The sequence below is a fragment of the Tinamus guttatus genome, unplaced genomic scaffold (assembly GCF_059628265.1).
Source record: "Tinamus guttatus ecotype Peru unplaced genomic scaffold, ASM5962826v1 Tinamus_guttatus_pri_ptg000246l, whole genome shotgun sequence".
Lineage (NCBI taxonomy): Eukaryota > Metazoa > Chordata > Aves > Tinamiformes > Tinamidae > Tinamus > Tinamus guttatus.
This window is the reverse complement of record NW_028288780.1, coordinates 9044456-9063955: the sequence shown is the minus strand read 5'-3', so window position 1 is coordinate 9063955 and position 19500 is coordinate 9044456. Positions and strand designations below refer to the sequence as shown.

At 42.7% G+C, this 19500-nt stretch overlaps 1 protein-coding gene across 4 annotated transcripts in view; it reads left to right on the top strand.

Annotated features, from left to right (window-relative positions):
• Nucleotides 1–3705: 3705 nt before the first annotated feature.
• Nucleotides 3706–19500, top strand: part of ZSWIM8 (zinc finger SWIM-type containing 8) — a 54461-nt gene continuing 38666 nt past the window's right edge. For all 4 annotated transcript variants that reach the window (XM_088526399.1, XM_088526398.1, XM_088526397.1 and 1 more), the window contains exon 1: nt 3706–4115. In XM_088526399.1, coding sequence (XP_088382525.1) covers nt 3938–4115 — 178 coding nt within the window. In that variant the 5' untranslated portion in view covers nt 3706–3937. The remainder of the gene's footprint in view (nt 4116–19500) is intronic.

Here is a 19500-nt window from a genome sequence, read left to right as displayed (position 1 = left end):
TTCCTTGTCAAAGCACACCTCAATTTCAGCTGTATTGTTAGATTTTTAAGATTACCACAATCTCCTAAACTATCTTTTCCCTATGAGGGAGCCACTTTTCCCTCACATAAAACCCTTCTTTCATGCAGCACTCTGTAAAGCTTTGTGATACCTTCCTATACTTCTACTTCCTGATATAGCAAAGATTCTTTGCTGTGTATTACAGCCCATGACCCAGACCACTATTGCTGCAGACTCTGAGAATTCCTATTAGCAGTGAATTGTGGGTCTCTAATTACTGCTGCTGCTGTGCCCTAGAAGGTCATCTGGTAGCACAGATTTGCTCCAGCTGAGCACAGAATAATCTTTCTGCCAGATTATCTGGGAGACGAGACAGAACTTGCTGCTGTGTGCTATGGCCTATTGCCCTGTACCTGGCTCACGCTGGGCTCTGCCAGGCAGACTACGTAACGTGGACCTTGTTGCATGGCGGGGATGCGTGTGGTAGATTGCTTGAACTAGCTGCCTGTTGCCAGCATTAGCTGCCATCCTGGGAGAAGCACCAAGCCAAAGCCACTGGGTGTCACTTGGACTGGGAAGCCCCATCCTGCTCCCCATCTATCTCTGTGGTGTCCTTCTCTCCTTTCTTTCCTTTGGAAGATGCGAGTTGTCCTTGAACTCGGGGAATCCCAAATGTTCTCCTGGAGAATCTCTGTTCAATACAGGAATAGTTTCTGCATCTTAGTTTACGTAGTGATGATTCTCTGTATACCGTGGAACAGATGCTCTGCGCTCAAGGGGCGCTCGCTGCTGAGAGCCTTCTTGTGAGCCCAGCTCAGAGCCTTTACCCTGCCCTGGCTCAGCTACTGAGGTGCAGTACTACAGGGGCACGTGAGCAGAGATGTTGTGCTGGACTCGATCATTCCCCAAATTCTCAGATGGGTCCAGGCATGCCAATTTCCTCCTCCCCAAGCTAGCAGGCCCAGTAGCTCTGCCTGGTTAGACTGCACCGGGCTGCCTGAGGGAAAACGTCAGGAGGATGAGGAAAATCATCAAGTATGCAGTTTGCATTGCAGCCCCACTATCTTTGCCCTTAGTTTTGATTTTGGGACAGATAGTGTGTTATCAGCAGTTCAAAACTGCTTTAATATTTCTATTTGTAATGGTTAGGTCTTATATGGCATTTTGAAACTTAGTTGAAGTCATTCAGTAGGAGGTTTACAAAGACTCAGGTCTGGATTTTTTTAAAAAATGTGAAGGTGCTAGGAATTAATCTACTTAAAAAGAGAAGTGATATTCAGGGTCCCTAACCTCAGGCCACTGAGAGTGAAAACAGGGCAAGAAGAGCCCATGGCTAGCCAGCATGTGACATGAGTGTGGTGGATGACATTGTTCCAGCTAAAACTGCTTTGATGAAGGTTCCCCTCTGGCAGGCTGTGGGGATCTTTGTGCTAACAGAGCCACTTAGCACCCAGCTCAGCATCCCACCAACTGCCCGTGGTGTTTTACAGGATATTCAGCACTCTATAACCAGATCTATTAGCTTTAATAGGCTTTAATATATACATTAAGCAACAGACTATTAAGGATAACATGACCCTTTAGATGTTGATCCTTATCGTTGTGTGCATGAGTATAAATGAGCTCTTTCTGTGAAGTGAAAGCATAGCTTGTTCATAAAGTTTATGGCAAAGAAAACTTTCAAAACATTACTTTTAGCTAAACAATGATTTATGTAAAAAGGTGTTTTTTAAGAAAAAAGCATTCTTTCCATGTATTTGCTCTCACCTCAGATACCTCCTCAAGAGAATCCCTTAAAGGAATTGTCTAAGTATTTTTGGGACAGTAGCTTTGGGTAAACAACGCATTAAGATGGATAAAGTTTTGGAGAAAGTTACGGATTAAGAGCCTGAGGTCTGCTCTCTTTTTATTAGAAGCAAGGTCACCACCACCTTTAATCAGGACCTTGGTTCTCTCCAGGGAGTTACATTACCACACTAGGGTTTATATGGGTAAATATACATCTCACAGCTGAGGACGGCATACTAATGTACCTTCCTGTATTCAGTGTATTAAATCCTACGCTGGTAAGCATTATAAATTTAAAAAGAAAACACGAGTAACTCCCCTTGAGGTCCAAGGTCCTCTTACAGCCTGCTGTGAGGATCCATCAATTAACATGGATTCCTTTATGATCAAGGACTACAGTGAATTAAGATGGAGGACATGGTAGTTCAGCTTCTCCTCAGCTCTAGGACCACTTTTCTTCTACTGCTCGTTCTTTTCCCCCTTACAAATAGGGGAAAGCAGATGTAGCTCTAGTCTGTGGTTCTCAGGTTGAAACCTAATTCTGTCTTAAAGTGGAAACTTACCATTAGTTACTTTACAAGTCTTCTCTGATAATGGGATCATTAACTAGGTCCTGAAATTAAGCATACATTAAAAATTTCTGCTTTAATTGCAAGTATAATATGAAAAGGAATTCCTTAGGGCGATAACTGATGTTACAACTTTGCTTTATGGCTACCTTTGATCCTGATAACAATATTGTTATTGAAACCTTTTATCCCTATAAAAGTAGGGCTTTTACTTGAAAGTTTTGGTCCCTAACTGGCGAGGCGCCAAATGGCCTCCAGTTAATGCACAGGACAGCCACACCAGGGGGTCATTTCTCCATTTTAATTTCAGTGCTGCCTCCTGTCCTGCCACCCTGGGCCCCTCTTGCCCTGCAGGCCCCTGGCTGTCCCAGCCTGCACTGCAGCCCCGCGCCCTTCCCGGCCTTGGAGCAGCGCAGCCTCCCCGCCATTTTGGAGCACGGCTCGTGCCCTGGCTGGGACACAGCTCTCGCCTCAGCTCTTCTTCCCTGTGTGTCCTACTCTCAGTCTTCTTCCCTAACTGTGGTGTACGTAGGTGTATATGAATGTGTGTCTATATAATATACACATAGTCTTTTTTAAAAAAACGGCTGCTGCTGTAGCGTGTTTCAGTGCTACTCCTCTGCACGGCGCTGTGGTGGCTGGGGGGGAAGCGTGGGGCTGCCCTGGCCTCGCTGCCCGAAGCCGCAGTGGCTGCCCCGGTGGAGGCCCGGGCCGGGCCCCAGGCCCCCTCCCCGCGGGAGCCCCAAGCGGCGCCGCGTTACGGAGCCGGGCGGGACTACAGCCCCCAGCGTGCCCCGCGCCGCGCCAGCTCCCGGCCTGCCCCGCGGCGCGCCCGGGCGGGCAGGCCTGCCGGGAGCTGCAGTCCGCGCGGCCGTTGGGCGGCGGAAGGCGGAAGCAGCGCGGGCGGAAGTGGGGCTCAGCTGGCGGGGGGGGAGCGCAGGTGAAGCTGGGAGGCGCAGCGCCATCTTAGTGCCCGCGCCGGGCAGGGGCCCCGCCGCCGCCGCCGGGACCGCGAGCAGCCGCCGCCGGGCCGCGCGCGAGGCGCCGCGCGCCATGGGCACCTAGAGCCGCGCCGCAGCCGCCCGGCGAGAGGCGGGGCCGCCCGCGCCGCCCGCGGCCCGAGCCGCCCCCCGCCGCCCCCTCCTCCCCCCATGGGGCTCGAGCCGCGGCCCGCGCCCCCCCGCCGCCGCTGAGGAGCCGCCGCGGCCCCGCGCGGAGCGGAGCGGCCGGGGCCGCCCCCGTGCGACCCCCGCCCGCGCGCGCGCTCCCCCCGCTCGCGGCCGCCCCCTGGTGGCGGGGCCGCCCCCGGAGCGGAGCGGCAGCCCCGGAGCCGCCGCGCGCGCTCCTGGTTTTTAACTTTTTAAAGAACTCTCCTGCTGGGCTTTTTTACAAGGTTCCCTCGTTCGTGCGCTGCCTTCCCGCTTCGCCCGCTCGCGCGCCGCTCCTCCCGCTGCTGCAGCGCAGGGAGCCGAAAGGAGCTGAATTTTTAAGCGTTCAGGAGCCCTCGAGTCCCTCCACCTGCCCCAGCGAGCAGCGCTGCGTTTGTTCTTGTTTTTTCCCCTTCTGGTCAGCTGGATGTGATGGAACTCATGTTCGCGGAGTGGGAGGACGGCGAGAGGTTTTCCTTTGAAGACTCCGACCGCTTTGAAGAAGACTCTCTTTGTTCCTTCATCTCCGAGGCGGAGAGCCTGTGCCAAAACTGGAGAGGATGGAGGAAGCAATCGGCCGGACCCAACTCTCCCACTGTCAAAATGAAAGGTGAGGGCACCTCGCTCTGCGGGGTGTTCCTGCCGCGGAGGAGAGGCCCGGGGTTGGCGGGTGCGCTCATTTGCAGAGGAAATGTCAAAGGTGCAAAGAGACATCGGACGTGGTGAGAAGACGATTGTTGAACAAAGGTGGAAACTGGGAATCGTACCAGAGAATTGAAGAAGAAGTTGTGTTTTGGGCACGTTGTCATCTGCGTGTTTTCTGTACTGCTGTAGTGCTCCTTGACTGAGCACGGTTTCTGAGCTGCTTCTTGAAAATCTAAAAGAATTTTCTATAAAGAAGCTGCAAACTTGGTTGGAAACAATCGTGCACGTGTTCCCAGTTGCCCTGATAGAATTACCCTAGGGTTTCACAGAGGTGCTTACAACTGCTTCAGCACTGCTCGTGGAGAAGCATGCAAGTCTCATTTGTTTGGAGCAGTCACTTTCCCCGTTTGCCTTTATTCCTCTTAAAATAACGAACTTTCTTTTGTAGTAGTAGAGCAAGAAGACCTTAAGAAGTGACCAAGCTACAATGTGTCCACTCTGTAAGAGCTGTTTTATTTCCCTTCTCTTGACAGTCATTTCTTTTTGATAACAGACAGAAAATTGTACAGTATTAGCTATTCAGAAGATATTTACATCTATTGTAGAGCTGCTAGCTCTTTTTTTGTTGTCATTGTTGTTGTTTTTGCTTTTAATTGAAACAATTTCTCTTTTATCCCAATACATCTTGACCCTCGAATTCAGGTGGAGTTTACACTGTGCAGAGCTAGGCACATAGTTAGCAGAACTAACACAAACCCCTGTTCCTTACGTCTCCTTTCTTTTCTTCCAGTCCAGTGTCTGTGCTTTTCCTGTTACTGCTGACCTTCATGACCATCAGCTGCTGTGTTACTGTCTTCTTGTCTGGAGCTACAAAACCTCATTCTCTTGTGAATGTTGGCCTTATAAGAAGAGAGAATGCGATTTATAAAGAATTGTGCTGAAATATGACAGTGTTGCAATATACACAGATACTTGCTTGGAAGGAACTTAGGTCCAGAAAGTACCATTGGATTTTCAGAAGAGATTAAATTATTGACAAATTTGAGAATTGGTTGCAGTCTAGGATATGCAGTGTCTTGGACTAGTCACTGTAAGAGCAAGGGCGGGTGATTTTTTTAAGAAAAAAAAAAGTTTAAGAAGGAAAAGAAAAAACAAATAAGCAAAACAAACAAACAAAAAAACAAAATGAACAAACAAAAACAGAGAGGGAAGTGCTGAATAAATATGCAAGCCAGATAACTGTTATAATATCCTGCTGCCAGGATGCACTGGTTTTAGTTTGGAGCATTTGATGGTGTGAGGCAGGTGAACAGTGTTAATATTATGTGTTTTCGAGCTGTGAAGCCTGAGATGTGGGAAGAAGGATTGGGCACAGGACAAGAGTATTGACTCTGTGCTTTGCTTTAGGTCTTGTTGCATACGCTAATGGAAGGGAGCCGAGGTGTTAAAGCAAATGGCTGTGGGAAAGGAGACATCACTAGTTCAGCAGAAGTGTGTGAAACTGGTGTGTGTACAATTTGCAGGGCAAATTCATGTTTGTAGAGGTGGTTGTATTTGTTCAAGATGCATTTTGCTGATTGCTCGTCAGTGGTTTAGCGTGTGTTCATACATTTTGCTGGGTCCTGCTTGAGTTCCTCTAGCTTTCTTGGCTGGGTTAGAAGGAAGCAGCAGTTGCCCTCTCTACTGTTGTCCACTTGTTGCATTAACAGAAAGACCACTTCAGTAGATGGTACATGGACCCTTGCTGTCTTTCACACCGTACCAAGCCATGGTTGTTCCAAGTTCTGCAGACTCGAATAGGCAGGGCTGTGTTTTTGTACTTGCTCCCCTTTTTTAGGTGTTCTTTGCAGAGACACTTAAGTCCTTTCTATGAAAGTATTTGTTTTGGAAAACACGGCAGATATTTGAAAAGGATATTGTTGTCTGTTCTGTGGGCAGGTCCCAGGCTCTACTCAGAGTTGTTCTGAGAAGTGTATGAGCAGAGATTCACTTCCAGGTAATTATTTATCTAGTATACAAAATCATAAATGCTATCATCATTATGGAACGCTTATAGGTGTTTTAATATACATAGCATGTTGCTCTGTTTTTTTATCTTCTGGAATAGCTTTGGATGTGCTGATTTATCTATTTCCAATACCTGTAGGTCTTGCTAGATCCTGAGGTGGTCAGTTGTAAGGAGTCTTCTAAAATGTGGTAATTCTAAATTCAGCTTGTGTGTTTTTATTTCGGCACTTTTACCATTTTGCAGTGGCCTGTGAAGTGGTTGTAGTGGTGCAGTTGCCTGTGCAAGCCAAAAATTGGGTTAGACACTATTTATTTTTTCAATTTTGAACACTAAAGGAAAACAAAAGGAATTATGTTCCCTTAGTCTTTTTCTCCAGTTTGGCATTCGACCAGTGTTTTGATTTGGGATCAGTCAAACAAGTTATGTAATAAAAAGGATTTCTAGCTTTTTCAATTGTTTTGAACTTGTCCTTTTGAGAGTCCAATTCTTCATTAATTAGTTCAAATAGAGTTGTCCTGGGACTGGCAGGAGTGTCAGCAGCTTGGGATTGTTCATTTTCTTCTTGTTTGATTTTTAATATTATGGTTTTGTTTGATGCAAGTGTAAATATAAGATGTGGTGTAGTTTGTAGCTAATGCAGACAGGATTCTCTGCTGAGAGTAGTTTAAAAATTAAGTTATTTATTTGCATGTCATTCACCCCATCTACTAGATAGAAAGATGATGATGGAGTGGAGAAAAGCATTTGAGTTTCTCTAATGCGATCCTTAAAATTGATTTATTTATAAATTTCAGTATCTAAGTAGTTGTACCAGAAACCTAGAATTGTGATTTGTTGTGTTTTTTCAACCTAAAGTCAAAGTAAGTGTCTTTGCTCCAAACTCCCAAGCCTCTGACTTTGTCTGTTCCAAGAAGCTACAAAACCTTTTCCTGCCTTTAGTCCCTTTTATTTAACAATTTCTTAAGAACAAATATTTACCAAACAGTTCAGAGGTTGCCGTAAATGCTGTTCACATTTTTTTTTCTAATTAGTTTGTATTTATTCCTTCACACCAGCTTCTACTGGAAGCATGCTGAAGAGTTGTGTGAAAACTGTTTTCAATAGGCAGCTAGTAAAGAATCTTGATCTCCCACCCTGACTGTAAGCGTGAACTAAGTGTGTGGCAAAACTCCTCAAACTAAACTAAGAATTGCAGGCAGAGGTCTAGAAAACATCTAGAAAAAAACAGCAAATGGGTTATGGTAGCATTTAGTTGAAAATTGTATGTCGTAAGGTGGTGATACAGGTGCAAAGCTTCTCTCAAACTGCTAGGAATGCTAGCTAAGTAAATTTGAGGCAGGGCACCTGAAAAAAAAAATACAAGCTGTGGAGCTGGGCTATTTGGCACAGAGTAGATAGAGCCTGAGGTGATAATATGATCGGTTTAGAGGAAAAACCTGATCAAAGTCTGAACATTGTCTACAGTAGTAAAGTGACTGACTGGATTTCGTTAGTGAGTTAGGACAAAGAACAAATGACTTGAAGAGCAGAGCTTCTTCCTCTGAATTGCCATTAACTGCTTAATATGTTAAAATTAACTCTAGTGCAAAAAAAATAATTGCAGGAAGGCAGCAGCAGAAATGCACAGTCTCTTTCATGTTCATAATGCAGCCTTCAGACTTTTGTTCTTCCCAGAGAAGAATGTTGGTGCCCTCCAAAGTATCCTCTCTTTGAGCCTGGTGAAGCTGAAAATGAAGACTCTGCGGTTTGCTGCTGTTCTGTTACTGACAATTACTGTGTATTATAAGGCTAGAATTGATTTTTTCTTTCTACTTTATTTGTGCCTCTGCTATTCAGAGGGAGATTATGCAATCAACCTATACTTTTGGGAGATACTGATGTAATGCATCCTTTTTTAATGTAATACAACACATGATAAATCTGCTTTAGCTCAAATAGAGTTATAATTGTAGTATATCCAAATTCACTAATAACATTTAAAACCCCAAAACAAAATTGTTGAGCAAAATTCATGTATAGCTGCTTAGTGACTTTCTTTGGAGAAGCAATAGAATTAAGCTAAATGTAAGTGAGAAGATATCTCAAATGTTTATGAAATGAGCAGAGATGAGATGTCCAAAGAGAAATGGTCTCTGAGGTAATACGACAAAGAAGGCTTAGCTGCTAGCAGGAAATACATTTCTGTACATTTTCTTGCCCTGGTAAAAGGGATTTCTCCTATTTTTGAACTATAACCCAGTCTATATTATAGTAGTGGTTGGTAATGCTGTTGGTCCTCTATATAGCAGCAACAGAAATTCAAGTCGAGGAATGACTTAATGGAGTATCAGTGCTGTAATACAAGGTACAGACTGGGTGCTGTAGGTACATGGGAGCTGGAGGTGCTGCAGACAGACTCCAGAGACGGCATTTTAGAGACAGTTGAATGTCTGGGTTCCTTTCTCCAAGAATGGACATGGAAGAGACTACATAAAGGAGTTATCAAGAGGAGACTTTTTGTCTGCTGCCTTTCTAAAGGACCAATTCAGTTTTAACTCTAATGTTGTCTCCTGGCCTCTTGCTTTAAATAGGCTTCTCTTTCCCGCACCAGAAGTCTGGCATGTTCTTTCCATTTCTTAATGTGTCATCTTTTTACAGGGATGCCTTCCTGAATTCCTTGGGTTTTTCTTTTTGTGCCTGTTTTCTCCTTCCTTTCACCTTCAGGTTTTCATGTTTCTTTCATGTTGCTGAATGATCAGCTGCTGTGTTTGTCTCATGTGCCTATAGGGACTTATCCTTCTCTGTGGTGTGCCTAGCTCTAGGGAAGTGAGCATAAGGATCCAGGTTTGACCCTAGGCTCCAAGTTGTACTCTTCCTTTGTGTCCTATCTCTTTCTTCATCTTCTTTTTTCTTTTGACCATTTTTAACAATTTAATTTATTTTTTAATTGCTAAAATGTGAGCTTTTGTATCTACTTTCTACTTTTTACTTTCTACTTTTTTTTTTTACTTTCTACTTTTTACTTTCTACTTTTTTTTTTTTTTTTAACCTGTAGAATGATAGTTCTGTCTTGAGGTAAAAAACTAAGTGAAGATAAGACACTTAAGTTTTTCTCTCAGGTAAAACTTCAGGCTGTAAATGTGTGGTAATCTCGACAAATGTAGTTTTGTAATGAAACACCAATATCTTTTGTTCATAGAGTATTTTACCTCAGGATAACTTGGGTTAAATACAGTGTTTGCTTTTAATGCTCAAAAATGCTTTTGTTGCTTATGGCGCTTCTTTGAATGCTAACAGCAGAAGTTGTTTTCTTTGTTAAATTAATTTGTCTGAATTGACATATAATTTGTGCTCTAAGCAGGAGGAGTAACGGAAGACTAATTCTGTATATCTTACATCACTGCAGAGAGCCTTGTGTCAGGAGCTCTGTCCCTGCCTGGGGTCACCCATCGAAACAGCAAAGAAAATTGGATGCTGCTCTGGAGTTTTGCTGATAAGGGGCAAAAGCAGAAAAGACAAGAGCTTTGTTTGTTTGTTCTTGATAAATTCTAGAAAATGTAGGAGAAGATGTAATTCCTACCCTGATGAGAACCCTGGAAGAATTTTAACTCAGGGCTTGGTTAGCCATGAAGTGCATCTTCATCAGCAGGCAAATTACTGTGTTTTTAGGGGTCTGATTTTGAGCCTTATAACACAAATCAATCTTTCTAACTCGTCACGTGACTGCTAGAGATTTTTGTGCAAGTTGCTCAGGTCCCAAAAGTGGTGGGAAGTGTCAAGAACCTACATAGGCTTGTTCAGTTAATGCAGATGACCTAGTAGATTCATAAAGTGAATTATTGCCGGTTTCATACGTACTTTGCTCTGTATTTGTGTAGCCTGCAGTCTAAACGTAGTGGTGTGGTCTATTTGCTCGAAGAACCGTCAGTTAAAAGCAATTTAATATGTGAGTTAAAAACGTTGAAATTCCAGTTCAGCTTGAGGAAAAGCAACAAAAATGCAGCATAGCCCACATACAGGAAAATAGCACCTTTCATACAGTGTACGTTTATTACAGCTTTAATGAGAAAAGACCTGGCAGGCATAAAGAAACAGATCAGACTTATCAAAATATTTATTTCTGCTGTAATGTACAGCAAGTAACAATTTTCTTCATATTAGTTATGGAAATAAAACTCAGATCTTGACCTGGGACTAGATTCCTCCTCTTCCCCTGATTTTTTTTTTCCCCCCTCTCTCTGAAGTGGTACGTACTCAAGTCAGTGTGTTATCTTGTAGCGTCGGGATAACCAGTGAGTTTGAAGGGAAATGTGCACACATTATTGACGCTGTCCTTGCAGATAGGAGAGTGGTTCCTTATCCATGCCAAGCTCTTGACAGTCCAAGGCTGATAAGTAATATAATTTTTACTAGTGTGCTGAATAAATAATAAGATGGTGAATTAAATGTTGAGAGCAAAGAATAAAAAACCCAGAAATAAGGAGTGAAAGAAAAGAGAAATAAAAAGAGAGTGTTGAATGGCAGGTGTCATAGGGTGTTCTTAAAAATAAAGTAAATAAAAAAGCTCCTCTCTCTGCTCCCAGCTACCCTGCTCCTAAAAAAAGAGTAGACCTTTAGAGGCACTGCGGTGGGCATCAGTGGTTTGTCAAGATCTCACAGGCCAGGTATTAAATCAGCAGGAGAAACTGTCTCCCCTTAAGTGTCTGTTGTCCTAGTTATTGCACATTACTTCGTTGCAGAAAAAAGGAATGCACAGCTTTAAAAGATATTTTGCATGTTTTAATGAATTTTTGGAGTAAATATTTGGCTATTTAAAGCATTCATAATTAGTTTTGATATGATACTTCTTGTTTTCATATCTTTAAGTAGCATACTCAAAAAGTCAAAAACAATTTATTCTGTTCTTAAAGTGGAGTTGGAATTGCAAAAATTGAAAAAAGTGACACTAAAAAGAGTTTTGAATAAAATATTACTGCTGTTATGAATCATTAGTGTTTCTAGATTGCTCCAGCAAAAAAATTGAAGAAATATTAGTATTTCACAGTTATAAGTTAGGAGATGGTCAAGCATGCTTAATATGCATGCAGTCAGTTGACAAATTTGTGTGCTGATTTTTCTGCATTTTTATGATACTCTTGGTGTGTGGTCAGCACTGAAAAATTCCTAAGTTAAGCCATTCTTTTTCCTCAGGAGGTAGACACTTTCTGAAAAGGCAGCAGGGTTGGTGACTTTAACCAAATTCTTAGCATCCCTTGTTCTGCTGTAAGTGGAGGACTTGTGTGTTCTTGATTTCCCAATGTGTTTTGTATTTCTTTTGCCCACTGGGTTTGTTCTGTGGCCATGAGGTATAATAGTAGAGCTTTCAAGCTTCTTTTTGATTTGGGGTAAGGATTGGTGTGTACAAGAAAGGGAAAGGATAAACGGGTGAGATGGGGGAGGGCGACTCTGTCCTCTGGAGACAGCCTGTCCCATCATGGGAAAAAGGTTGGATGCTGCAGTGTGGGAAAGGGGAGAATGGGCTGGAGAGAATGAAAAGGAGGGAGGTCAGAGACTAAAAATGATGTGAGGAAAGCTGGCCCTTACAAAAGTATAAATCAGTGGTGTGATAAAGAGAAACCTTACCCGGAATTTATCTGTAGGTGACAAGACTCTTTGCAGGAAGGATCCAGCTGTGCTTTTACCTTGCAAGTCACTTATGAGGTGACCTGATGAAACAGTGGGCTGGTAACATGTGCGCCACCAATTCTGTCCTCCTCTTCTGTTTACAGAGGTAAAACATTTAAATAGACACTGGTGATTCTTTGCCCTTCATAAATATTGGTAAACATTAGGAATTTACTGGTGGACATGTGAGAAGCAAACAGCAGTTTTTAAAGTCAAAATTAGCATGGTTCTTTGAGGCTTTTTTTTTTCTCCAGATAAACTACTAGAAAAAGTATATTTGTTAAAGCGTATATTTGTTAGGAAAAAAAAAAAAAAGAAATATTTGTTAAAGCAATGCCACATGTAGCTAAACCATTGTTGCTGGCATCTTGTCAATGTACTGACAGAACTGGATTCCTCCTTGAAGTACAGAAAGGTTTGCTGAACCTGTGGCTCTTGAGTATCGTGTGACCTCATGGAGTGTCTCTGGGTCTTCTCTTGTGCTTGCAGGACTTCAGTTTTTCCTGTTCTCAATATGTCATTACATTTGCCTGACTGTTGCATTAACAAATCCTGATTCTCAAGAACTTACCCTTTAATCTTTGTTTCTTTATTAAAGGCACTGTACTAGAATTCTTAATTTGCAAATTTGCATGTGTCTAGAGAGGATGCACAAACTTGGATCCTCATTAATCCATGTTAGAGGCTAATCAAATAGCTTGACGGTGACCATGCTTTTACGTAGCACTGATTGCAATGAGTGTAACTATTGGTAACAACTTAACTTCCAAACTTCCTGGTAGTCTTGCTGGTGAGTTAGAAAGTAACCAACAACAAAGAAATCAGCCTGAGAGTCCAGGACCTTTTCAGGGTCTGCAATCATTATCTTTTAATAATTCTCTCTAGCTGTTTACAGTTCCTGCTGCATGTTACATGTGATGCTGTTTGCTACTTCATATTTAGGTCAGTAAATGCTGAGATGGGAGGAGAAATGCAGCTGTAAATCTGTTTAGCAGAGCTGGCTAGAGGGGCCGGGTGACAATGCTGTAACTTGCACCTGCACCGACCTTTCCTGCTGCTTGGAGGGAGGTGATGCTACACAGGGGAGGTGGTGGTGCAGGACCCGGACTGCTCTGGGAATTTCCATTGACTGATTGATGGCATTTAAGGCGGTAGTGAGCAAGGGTCAGCTAAGCTGCTAATCCTTCCCAAGGGCAGGGAGTTAGTTTTTCCTGGCTGGTTAGGGAGTTCTGGAGATGTTTCCAGAGGAGGATTGACTTTGCCTCAGTCTCGTGCTGTTGGAGAGGTCTGCTCGGCCAGATGCAGAAGACTCATGCAATGACATGTATTTAATTAATGCCTGGCAGTTTTCTAGGGTTCCTTTGTCATTATTTTTGTGCACCAAAAATGGTAACGTGCTTGTAATTACCACCTCCTGCATAAAGGTGCTGTAGCTGCTTCCTTGGTGCTTGCATTCCTCTGGGCCTCGCACACAGCATCTCCTGCCCTTGTTCCTCCACAGGACAGGAGGGGCACATGGAAGGGATCCCAAGGAGCGACCGGATGCCCTTGGCAGGGAGAGCCCATGCAGGCCACAGCTGCTGGTTGGAAAGCGTGGGCGGTTGGGGGCTGCTGCCCCTCTGAGCTGCAGGAGAGCCTGGCTCCGAGTGGGCTTGGGACTGCCCCCAAAGCGCTAGAGCACAGGTTGGATTTGGGAGGATACATTCAAAACTAGAGATTAAAATGGAGTTTTTTTTCCCCAGAACATTTAGGTATCTAGCTTCTTTTGACTCCTATCTATAAAACAGATCTTTAAACCTCCCATGATTTCCTGCTGGTCATATTAACAGGCAGTATCTTATTTTGCATGCTGACGGATGTTTATTTTATTCATTTTTTCCCTAGAGGTGAGAAAGCTTTTTTACTACTAGCAGTTTCTTGATGATTCTTTACAGACGGTGGCTTTCCCAAAAGGCCCAATGGGGTTGGCTTGATCCCATTCTGATGTGCTCAGGAACGCGCGCTTCCAGGTTTGCCAATGCATTTGTTTGTCCAGCAGCGATAACTGCACTGGGGTTTAGACACAGGGGGAAAAAAAGCTGTTTTAAAGTTTATTTTCACATGTAATTCTTCAGGATAGGTATTTGGGATGGTGAGCAGCACAGTAAGTAGTTTGTGGTATTTTGTAAGGCTTTTTCTTCAGCACTGGGACATACCAGTATTTCTTGATAGATGCTCAGTTGTGATGCAGCCTGACAAATTTGATTTAAGTTTATGTTCTGTCTCCTGTGTTTAGAAAAAAATGCCTGGTTGCTGATGGTCTCTTCAACATGTTTTTAGTCACCAAGAACAGTGGAAAATTGTGAATTCTAAGGCTTTAAAATATCTTGCATGGGGCAAAGTGGGAATAACAGGTAGCACTGAGCCTTGCGGTAGCCGAGCAGGAGCTGTTTGATCCCTGTGCTCTGAATACGCAATGCAGGTTGTGCCGCTCGCTCCCTCACGGAGCGACAGTGAGACGGGAAGCAGCACAGGGAGAGCGAAGTAGCCTGGAGCTATTCTGCTTCATCAGCTCCAGAGTTACTCTGCGTGCAAGCTGCCCAATTTGTCATGAAACCTTGGCCAGAGCTGGCATGAATACAGTGTTTTGTAGCACTGACTGTCTTGCTTTGCAAAAAATCTGCTGTTCATTTTGGGATCTCTAACAGCTGTGGGTTGCTTGTCCCGGCTGCTCTTTTTTCTTTTTAAAATGAATTTGTTTTTTAGGGAGGGCAATGGGAGGGTGAGATTGGATTAAGATTTTCCTTGCCTGAATTTCCAGAGGAGGTTATCAAGCTGTGAATGCTGCATTGCCTGCCTAATGTTCACTTTGCAGTTTTGGATGTCAATCGTGTTAGAGTGGGGGAGAGTTGAGAAAAGAGCTTATCAAAATTTTGCTCTTGAGGTTTGGAGCTTATGAGGAGACTAATAGATCTCATCTGGCTCATTCATTAACATAATATCAAATACTCCAGTTTCATCAGTACAGTCCTCTGCAAAAGGTTTCAGTTACTGCACAGGAGAAACAGTAGAGTTGCATGAAAAACACAGTTTTCCTTTCTGAGCTGGATGAGACTTGTGTCTGGGGAACTTCTGACCCTTGCTCAGAGCTTTCTCTACTACACATACCTTGCAGCAAAATCTTAGACAGAACTTGTGTACGTGGCATCATTGCACAAGAGTCCTAGGAATTTGAGTTTAATGATGGAGCAATGTGCAGGTGCTTCAGTCCTGAGTTCAGAAAATATCTTTATTTCCCCCTTGGTTATTAAAAATAACATTTAGCTTTCCACCCTTGGCTCATCCTGAAGTTCTAAAGACACAATTCAATGCTCTTTCTAGGAGTCTGGTTTCTGGCACACCAGTAGTGTTGTAGCTGTGATGCTTTAAGGACATAAGGCAAGAAAGGAAATCTCTCCTTTAACCAGGAGACCTTGGAGTGCAGACAAGATTTCTGATGTGCGAGCCCTCATTTGATTTGCTAATTGCAAGCAGAGCTTCGAGGGATAACACAGCGAGTTACCTGTCTTGTGATTAAAATTTACTTGGGCACAGCAAAAGTCTTTAGCCGTATTCACCAGTGGTGAAAGGAGGAATAACACAACAGCAGTGATTTTTCTTACTAAATTCTCATGCTGCACTGAAGAGACGATTCCTTATTTTATTTATTTATATTTGTTTGTGTCTTGAAGTATTCTTGCTGACACAGAGAAATTGCAAATGAAGTTCTGAGGTAAACAAGTGCTCCAAAAAATGTACTGAGAAGTGAGAAGTCAGTCTTCATCTTCCTGTACATTTGAGCCTCTTGTCTTGGTGAGATGTTCCTGGCTTCATTTTCTAAAAAGTACAGCAGCAGAAAGTAGGAGTTGAGCTCAATATATAGATTCTTCGTGCTTGGCTTCTTTAACCAAAAAATGTTTTGAGATGCAGTCTCTATGCTTCATCTTAGTGTCAGGGTGATACTGTTTTTCAAAAGGGCAGCAAAGTTAGGTCAGCATTTATACTTATATATATATATATATTTAAAGCACTGTCCACATAAAGAGAGTGAGTGTGAGTAACCATCATGAATTTTTTTTTCACATATATATATTTTTAAAGTACATCAGAGAACCCGAATGGGAACTGCAAGACTGGGCTGGGTTTCAACTTACTGACACTTGGAAAAGCAGCCATCCGCCCAAATCCACAATGTGATAGTTTCTAGTATTTTATGTTGCAAATCTTCCAGGATTTGTGTACGAAATAGAAAAATGTTATATACTTAGATATTTTGATGCTTGTTAAGGTCTGCCTTATAGAAAAAACTTATTTTTGCTTCCTCAAGTGTCTTAATCGTGGAAATAGAAGTCATGGTGTCAGGATGTACTTATACAGCTAAATCATCTACTTGACTGATTTTGAATTAAAAATATGAATACAGCATCAAAAGGACAAAAGGATAGTTTGAGCCATCAAATATTTGGGCTATATATAAGAGCTCTTTATGATGTAGTGTTAGGCAATTTTCAGAAACCAAATTAAGCTTAGGTTTGATTCCGTGCTATAGCTTTGGCCATAGGTGAGAGAGACGTTGAAGATAAATTGGGCATCTTTTTCTGATAAAATTAGTGTGTTTTTCTGCATTTAATAAAACAACAAATAAATGTTCTTAAAACCTGATTGTGATGGTTTTAATGGAATTTGTGGAGTAATAGATACTGCAGTTTGTCAGCTAACAGTGAGGTTTCCAATTCTACTCTATAATCCGCCATCTGGGATTTGTAATTTTAACAGTTGCTGGCTATGAATCTCACCTCTCTTTTCCAACATGTACTAGTGAAAAAGTTTTGTTCTTTATTCATCTTTTCAACAATTTTGTACATAAAAATGTCGCTGTGTGGCTTAGGACTGATGTAGGCCCACTCAAATTCTGCTTTTCCCTTTCAAAGGGTTTGATACACCTCTATATTTCCTGCGCCACCTCATTCTTGTCAGTATAATTTCACTGCTGCAGAATAGTTCAGAGCTGTATAACTCCAGGTGGGGAAGTAAGAGGTATGAGAGTCCTAACACAGATCCTGTTACAATTTTAATGCCCTTAGTAGCCTTGGAGAGGAGGATGGTAGGGGAGGGGAAAAAGGATGAAAAAGCAAATGAGAAGCAGACCTGTTCCTAAACTTACAAAATGTGTTTTGTGGATAGTTTTTCTTCCTGAAAGTTCTACACTATTTACAGCCTCTAATAAAGCCTATGTGAAGGTTTATTAGGTGAATTACATAAACACAAAAACACAACCTAGTAACATTGGTATTCGGTATTCTCTTTCATTTGTTTTGTCCTATGGGCAAATTAATGTGCTAGTGTTTCAGATTGAATCTTTATTTACTTTCTGGGGCTTTTTGCTTGTGTGGTGATCACTTACTTTTCTCTAGAGCTATGTTTTCAGTTAAAAAAAAAAAAAAGGTTATTTTTCTTTTTTTTTTCACAGTGAGGAAAAGCAGCCTGGTGTACAGCCCTCATGGAGAATGCATGAGGAGGTTTTTCTCCTGTGGCTGACTTTGTCTGATATGCCTAACAGTTACACTACAGCGCCTTGTCTTGGCTGTTTTCCAGATCAGGTTAGCTACCCTTGCTAGGCTGCTCTGAGTATGTGCATATTTACAAATTACCAAAACACTTTTTGTTGAGAACAAAACTGACCGAGCTCACAGGTCAGAACGCTCCCTCCCATCGTCTCTTCTGAACAGGTATATCACACTGCTCCTCAGCAGCAGTGTCTGTAGCATCCTTTCTGCATCTCCAGAGCTCTCGTGTCCTCTGATCCTCTTCTGCTTTTCCATCCCATCACCTGAAAGTCTTGTATAGATGTGTTTTGGCGAGGAGTTTCCTCTACAATCCACTGCTCTGCACGTGTTATTGCAGCTGGCTTTGCAAAGCACTGCTCTGGAGTGGGTAGTCTGAGAAACAAATTGCTGAAACTTTATTCTGACTTGGTAGAGGAACTACTGCAGTGAGTAGTTTAGGAACCAGGAACAAGTATCCCCACCTCCATTCCCTGGGTCTGTAGCATGGAAATAAACCCCTACATTTTAGCAATACTCTAGTTTGCTTTTTTTTTTTTTTTTTTTTTTTAAGACAAATTGCTTTGTGAGACCTCCTGCCCAATACAGAGTTGCCTGGAATTCTTGATCTGTAAGAGAGGAACCCTCGCTGAAGACAAGCAGGAGTCAGTACTTTACTGACATTGCATTATATCTTCAGCTCCTCAACTTGCTTGGTTCTGTGCACTGTCAAGCTAGAGCTGGATTTGCTTTGTTTGGGACAAGAGCTTCTTGTGTGCATGTAATTATCAGGATCTGGCACTGCAGTGTGGGAAATTCGCTTGGGGAATCCATGTTTTTCAATTTGTGAAGTGATTATAGCAGAGCCGCATCACTCTTCAGGTTGCTAGTTGGGTTTCTTTGCTTGTATTGCATTTGGGGCAAGAAATTCATTCTTTGTGCTTGTTTTGGCAAGCGCTTGGCTGTACTGAGCTGCCACAGGATGACCAGTTAGTGGGGCTTGCGCAGGAGCAATGGGTGGTCTGTCTGTGTGACCGCTGTGAACTACGCTGGGCCCAGCTGTGCGACTCGAAGAGATCATCTGCAACCCAGAGCGCGATGACATTTGGAGGGCTATAAGTCCAGAGTCAAATTTCCCCCTTTGTATCCAGTGTGTTTTGTTAGCTAGTCTGCTCTAAACCTGTATCAGTTGAATCTTTCTTTTACTCTGTGGTTTAACTTCATAACTGCTCCAGTGGTTCTGCTGTGAGGCTTTGTGAGGAAAGTTTCTCCAGCTGCTCAATTTAGATTAAACCCTTTTATTCCACACCCCTGTCCCAACAGCTTTGGTGCATTTTGGCATGGGCGTTTCAAGATAATTCTACTGTTTTAAGTGCTTGTCTTTTATCTCTCTCTCCTGTATGTTTAAAGTTAAGTTGGTTATTTCAGGTGCTTCTTGTAGGTTAAGGTACTTAGTTTCTTTTCTGGAGCTTGGTGGTTGTGGTTCAGCACTTCATGTCTTGAAGTTGCTGCAGCACCTCTTCGACCTTGATCAAGAACTCTGCCTCTCTGCAAATACAGCTGCTCTGTGTGTCCCTGCATCACAAAGCTTGCATTTAATTGTGCTTAGTATGGTTTATTCCTAAGATGATAGTATTCGAGGATGCTCTTCATATCCCACCATTTATATATGGATCCTGTTGCAGTGTGTGTATTGTAGGTGTGTTGTGTTTTCTGTCACGTGGCCTGAACTTTGTGAGTTGCACGGGGCAGACGGGAAGCTTCCTTTCTCACAAGTTCATGCTTGAAAGCCACAAACCCGCATCGTGACAGAAATACCCTCTTAGGGCTCACGTAGGCTGGATATATGTTAGTTCAGCATTTCTGAAGATCTTCCCCTTCTGATCACTTTGTAGCTCTGGGAGTTCTGAACAGTTTTTGGTTTCAAATGGTGCTAAATTTCAGCATTTAAAAGAAAAAATGATATTGATCTGTCACTGGCAGGCATTTGTCACCAGTACATGTCAACGATAGGCTTTTAATGAAAATTAATTGAACAAAGATACTGTAATTGCATCCAAAAGTAACAGATTTGTTTTTCTGCCTGGCAAATCCTGTAAATGGAGAAGTAATGTTTACCATTTTTAAGATAAGATTTG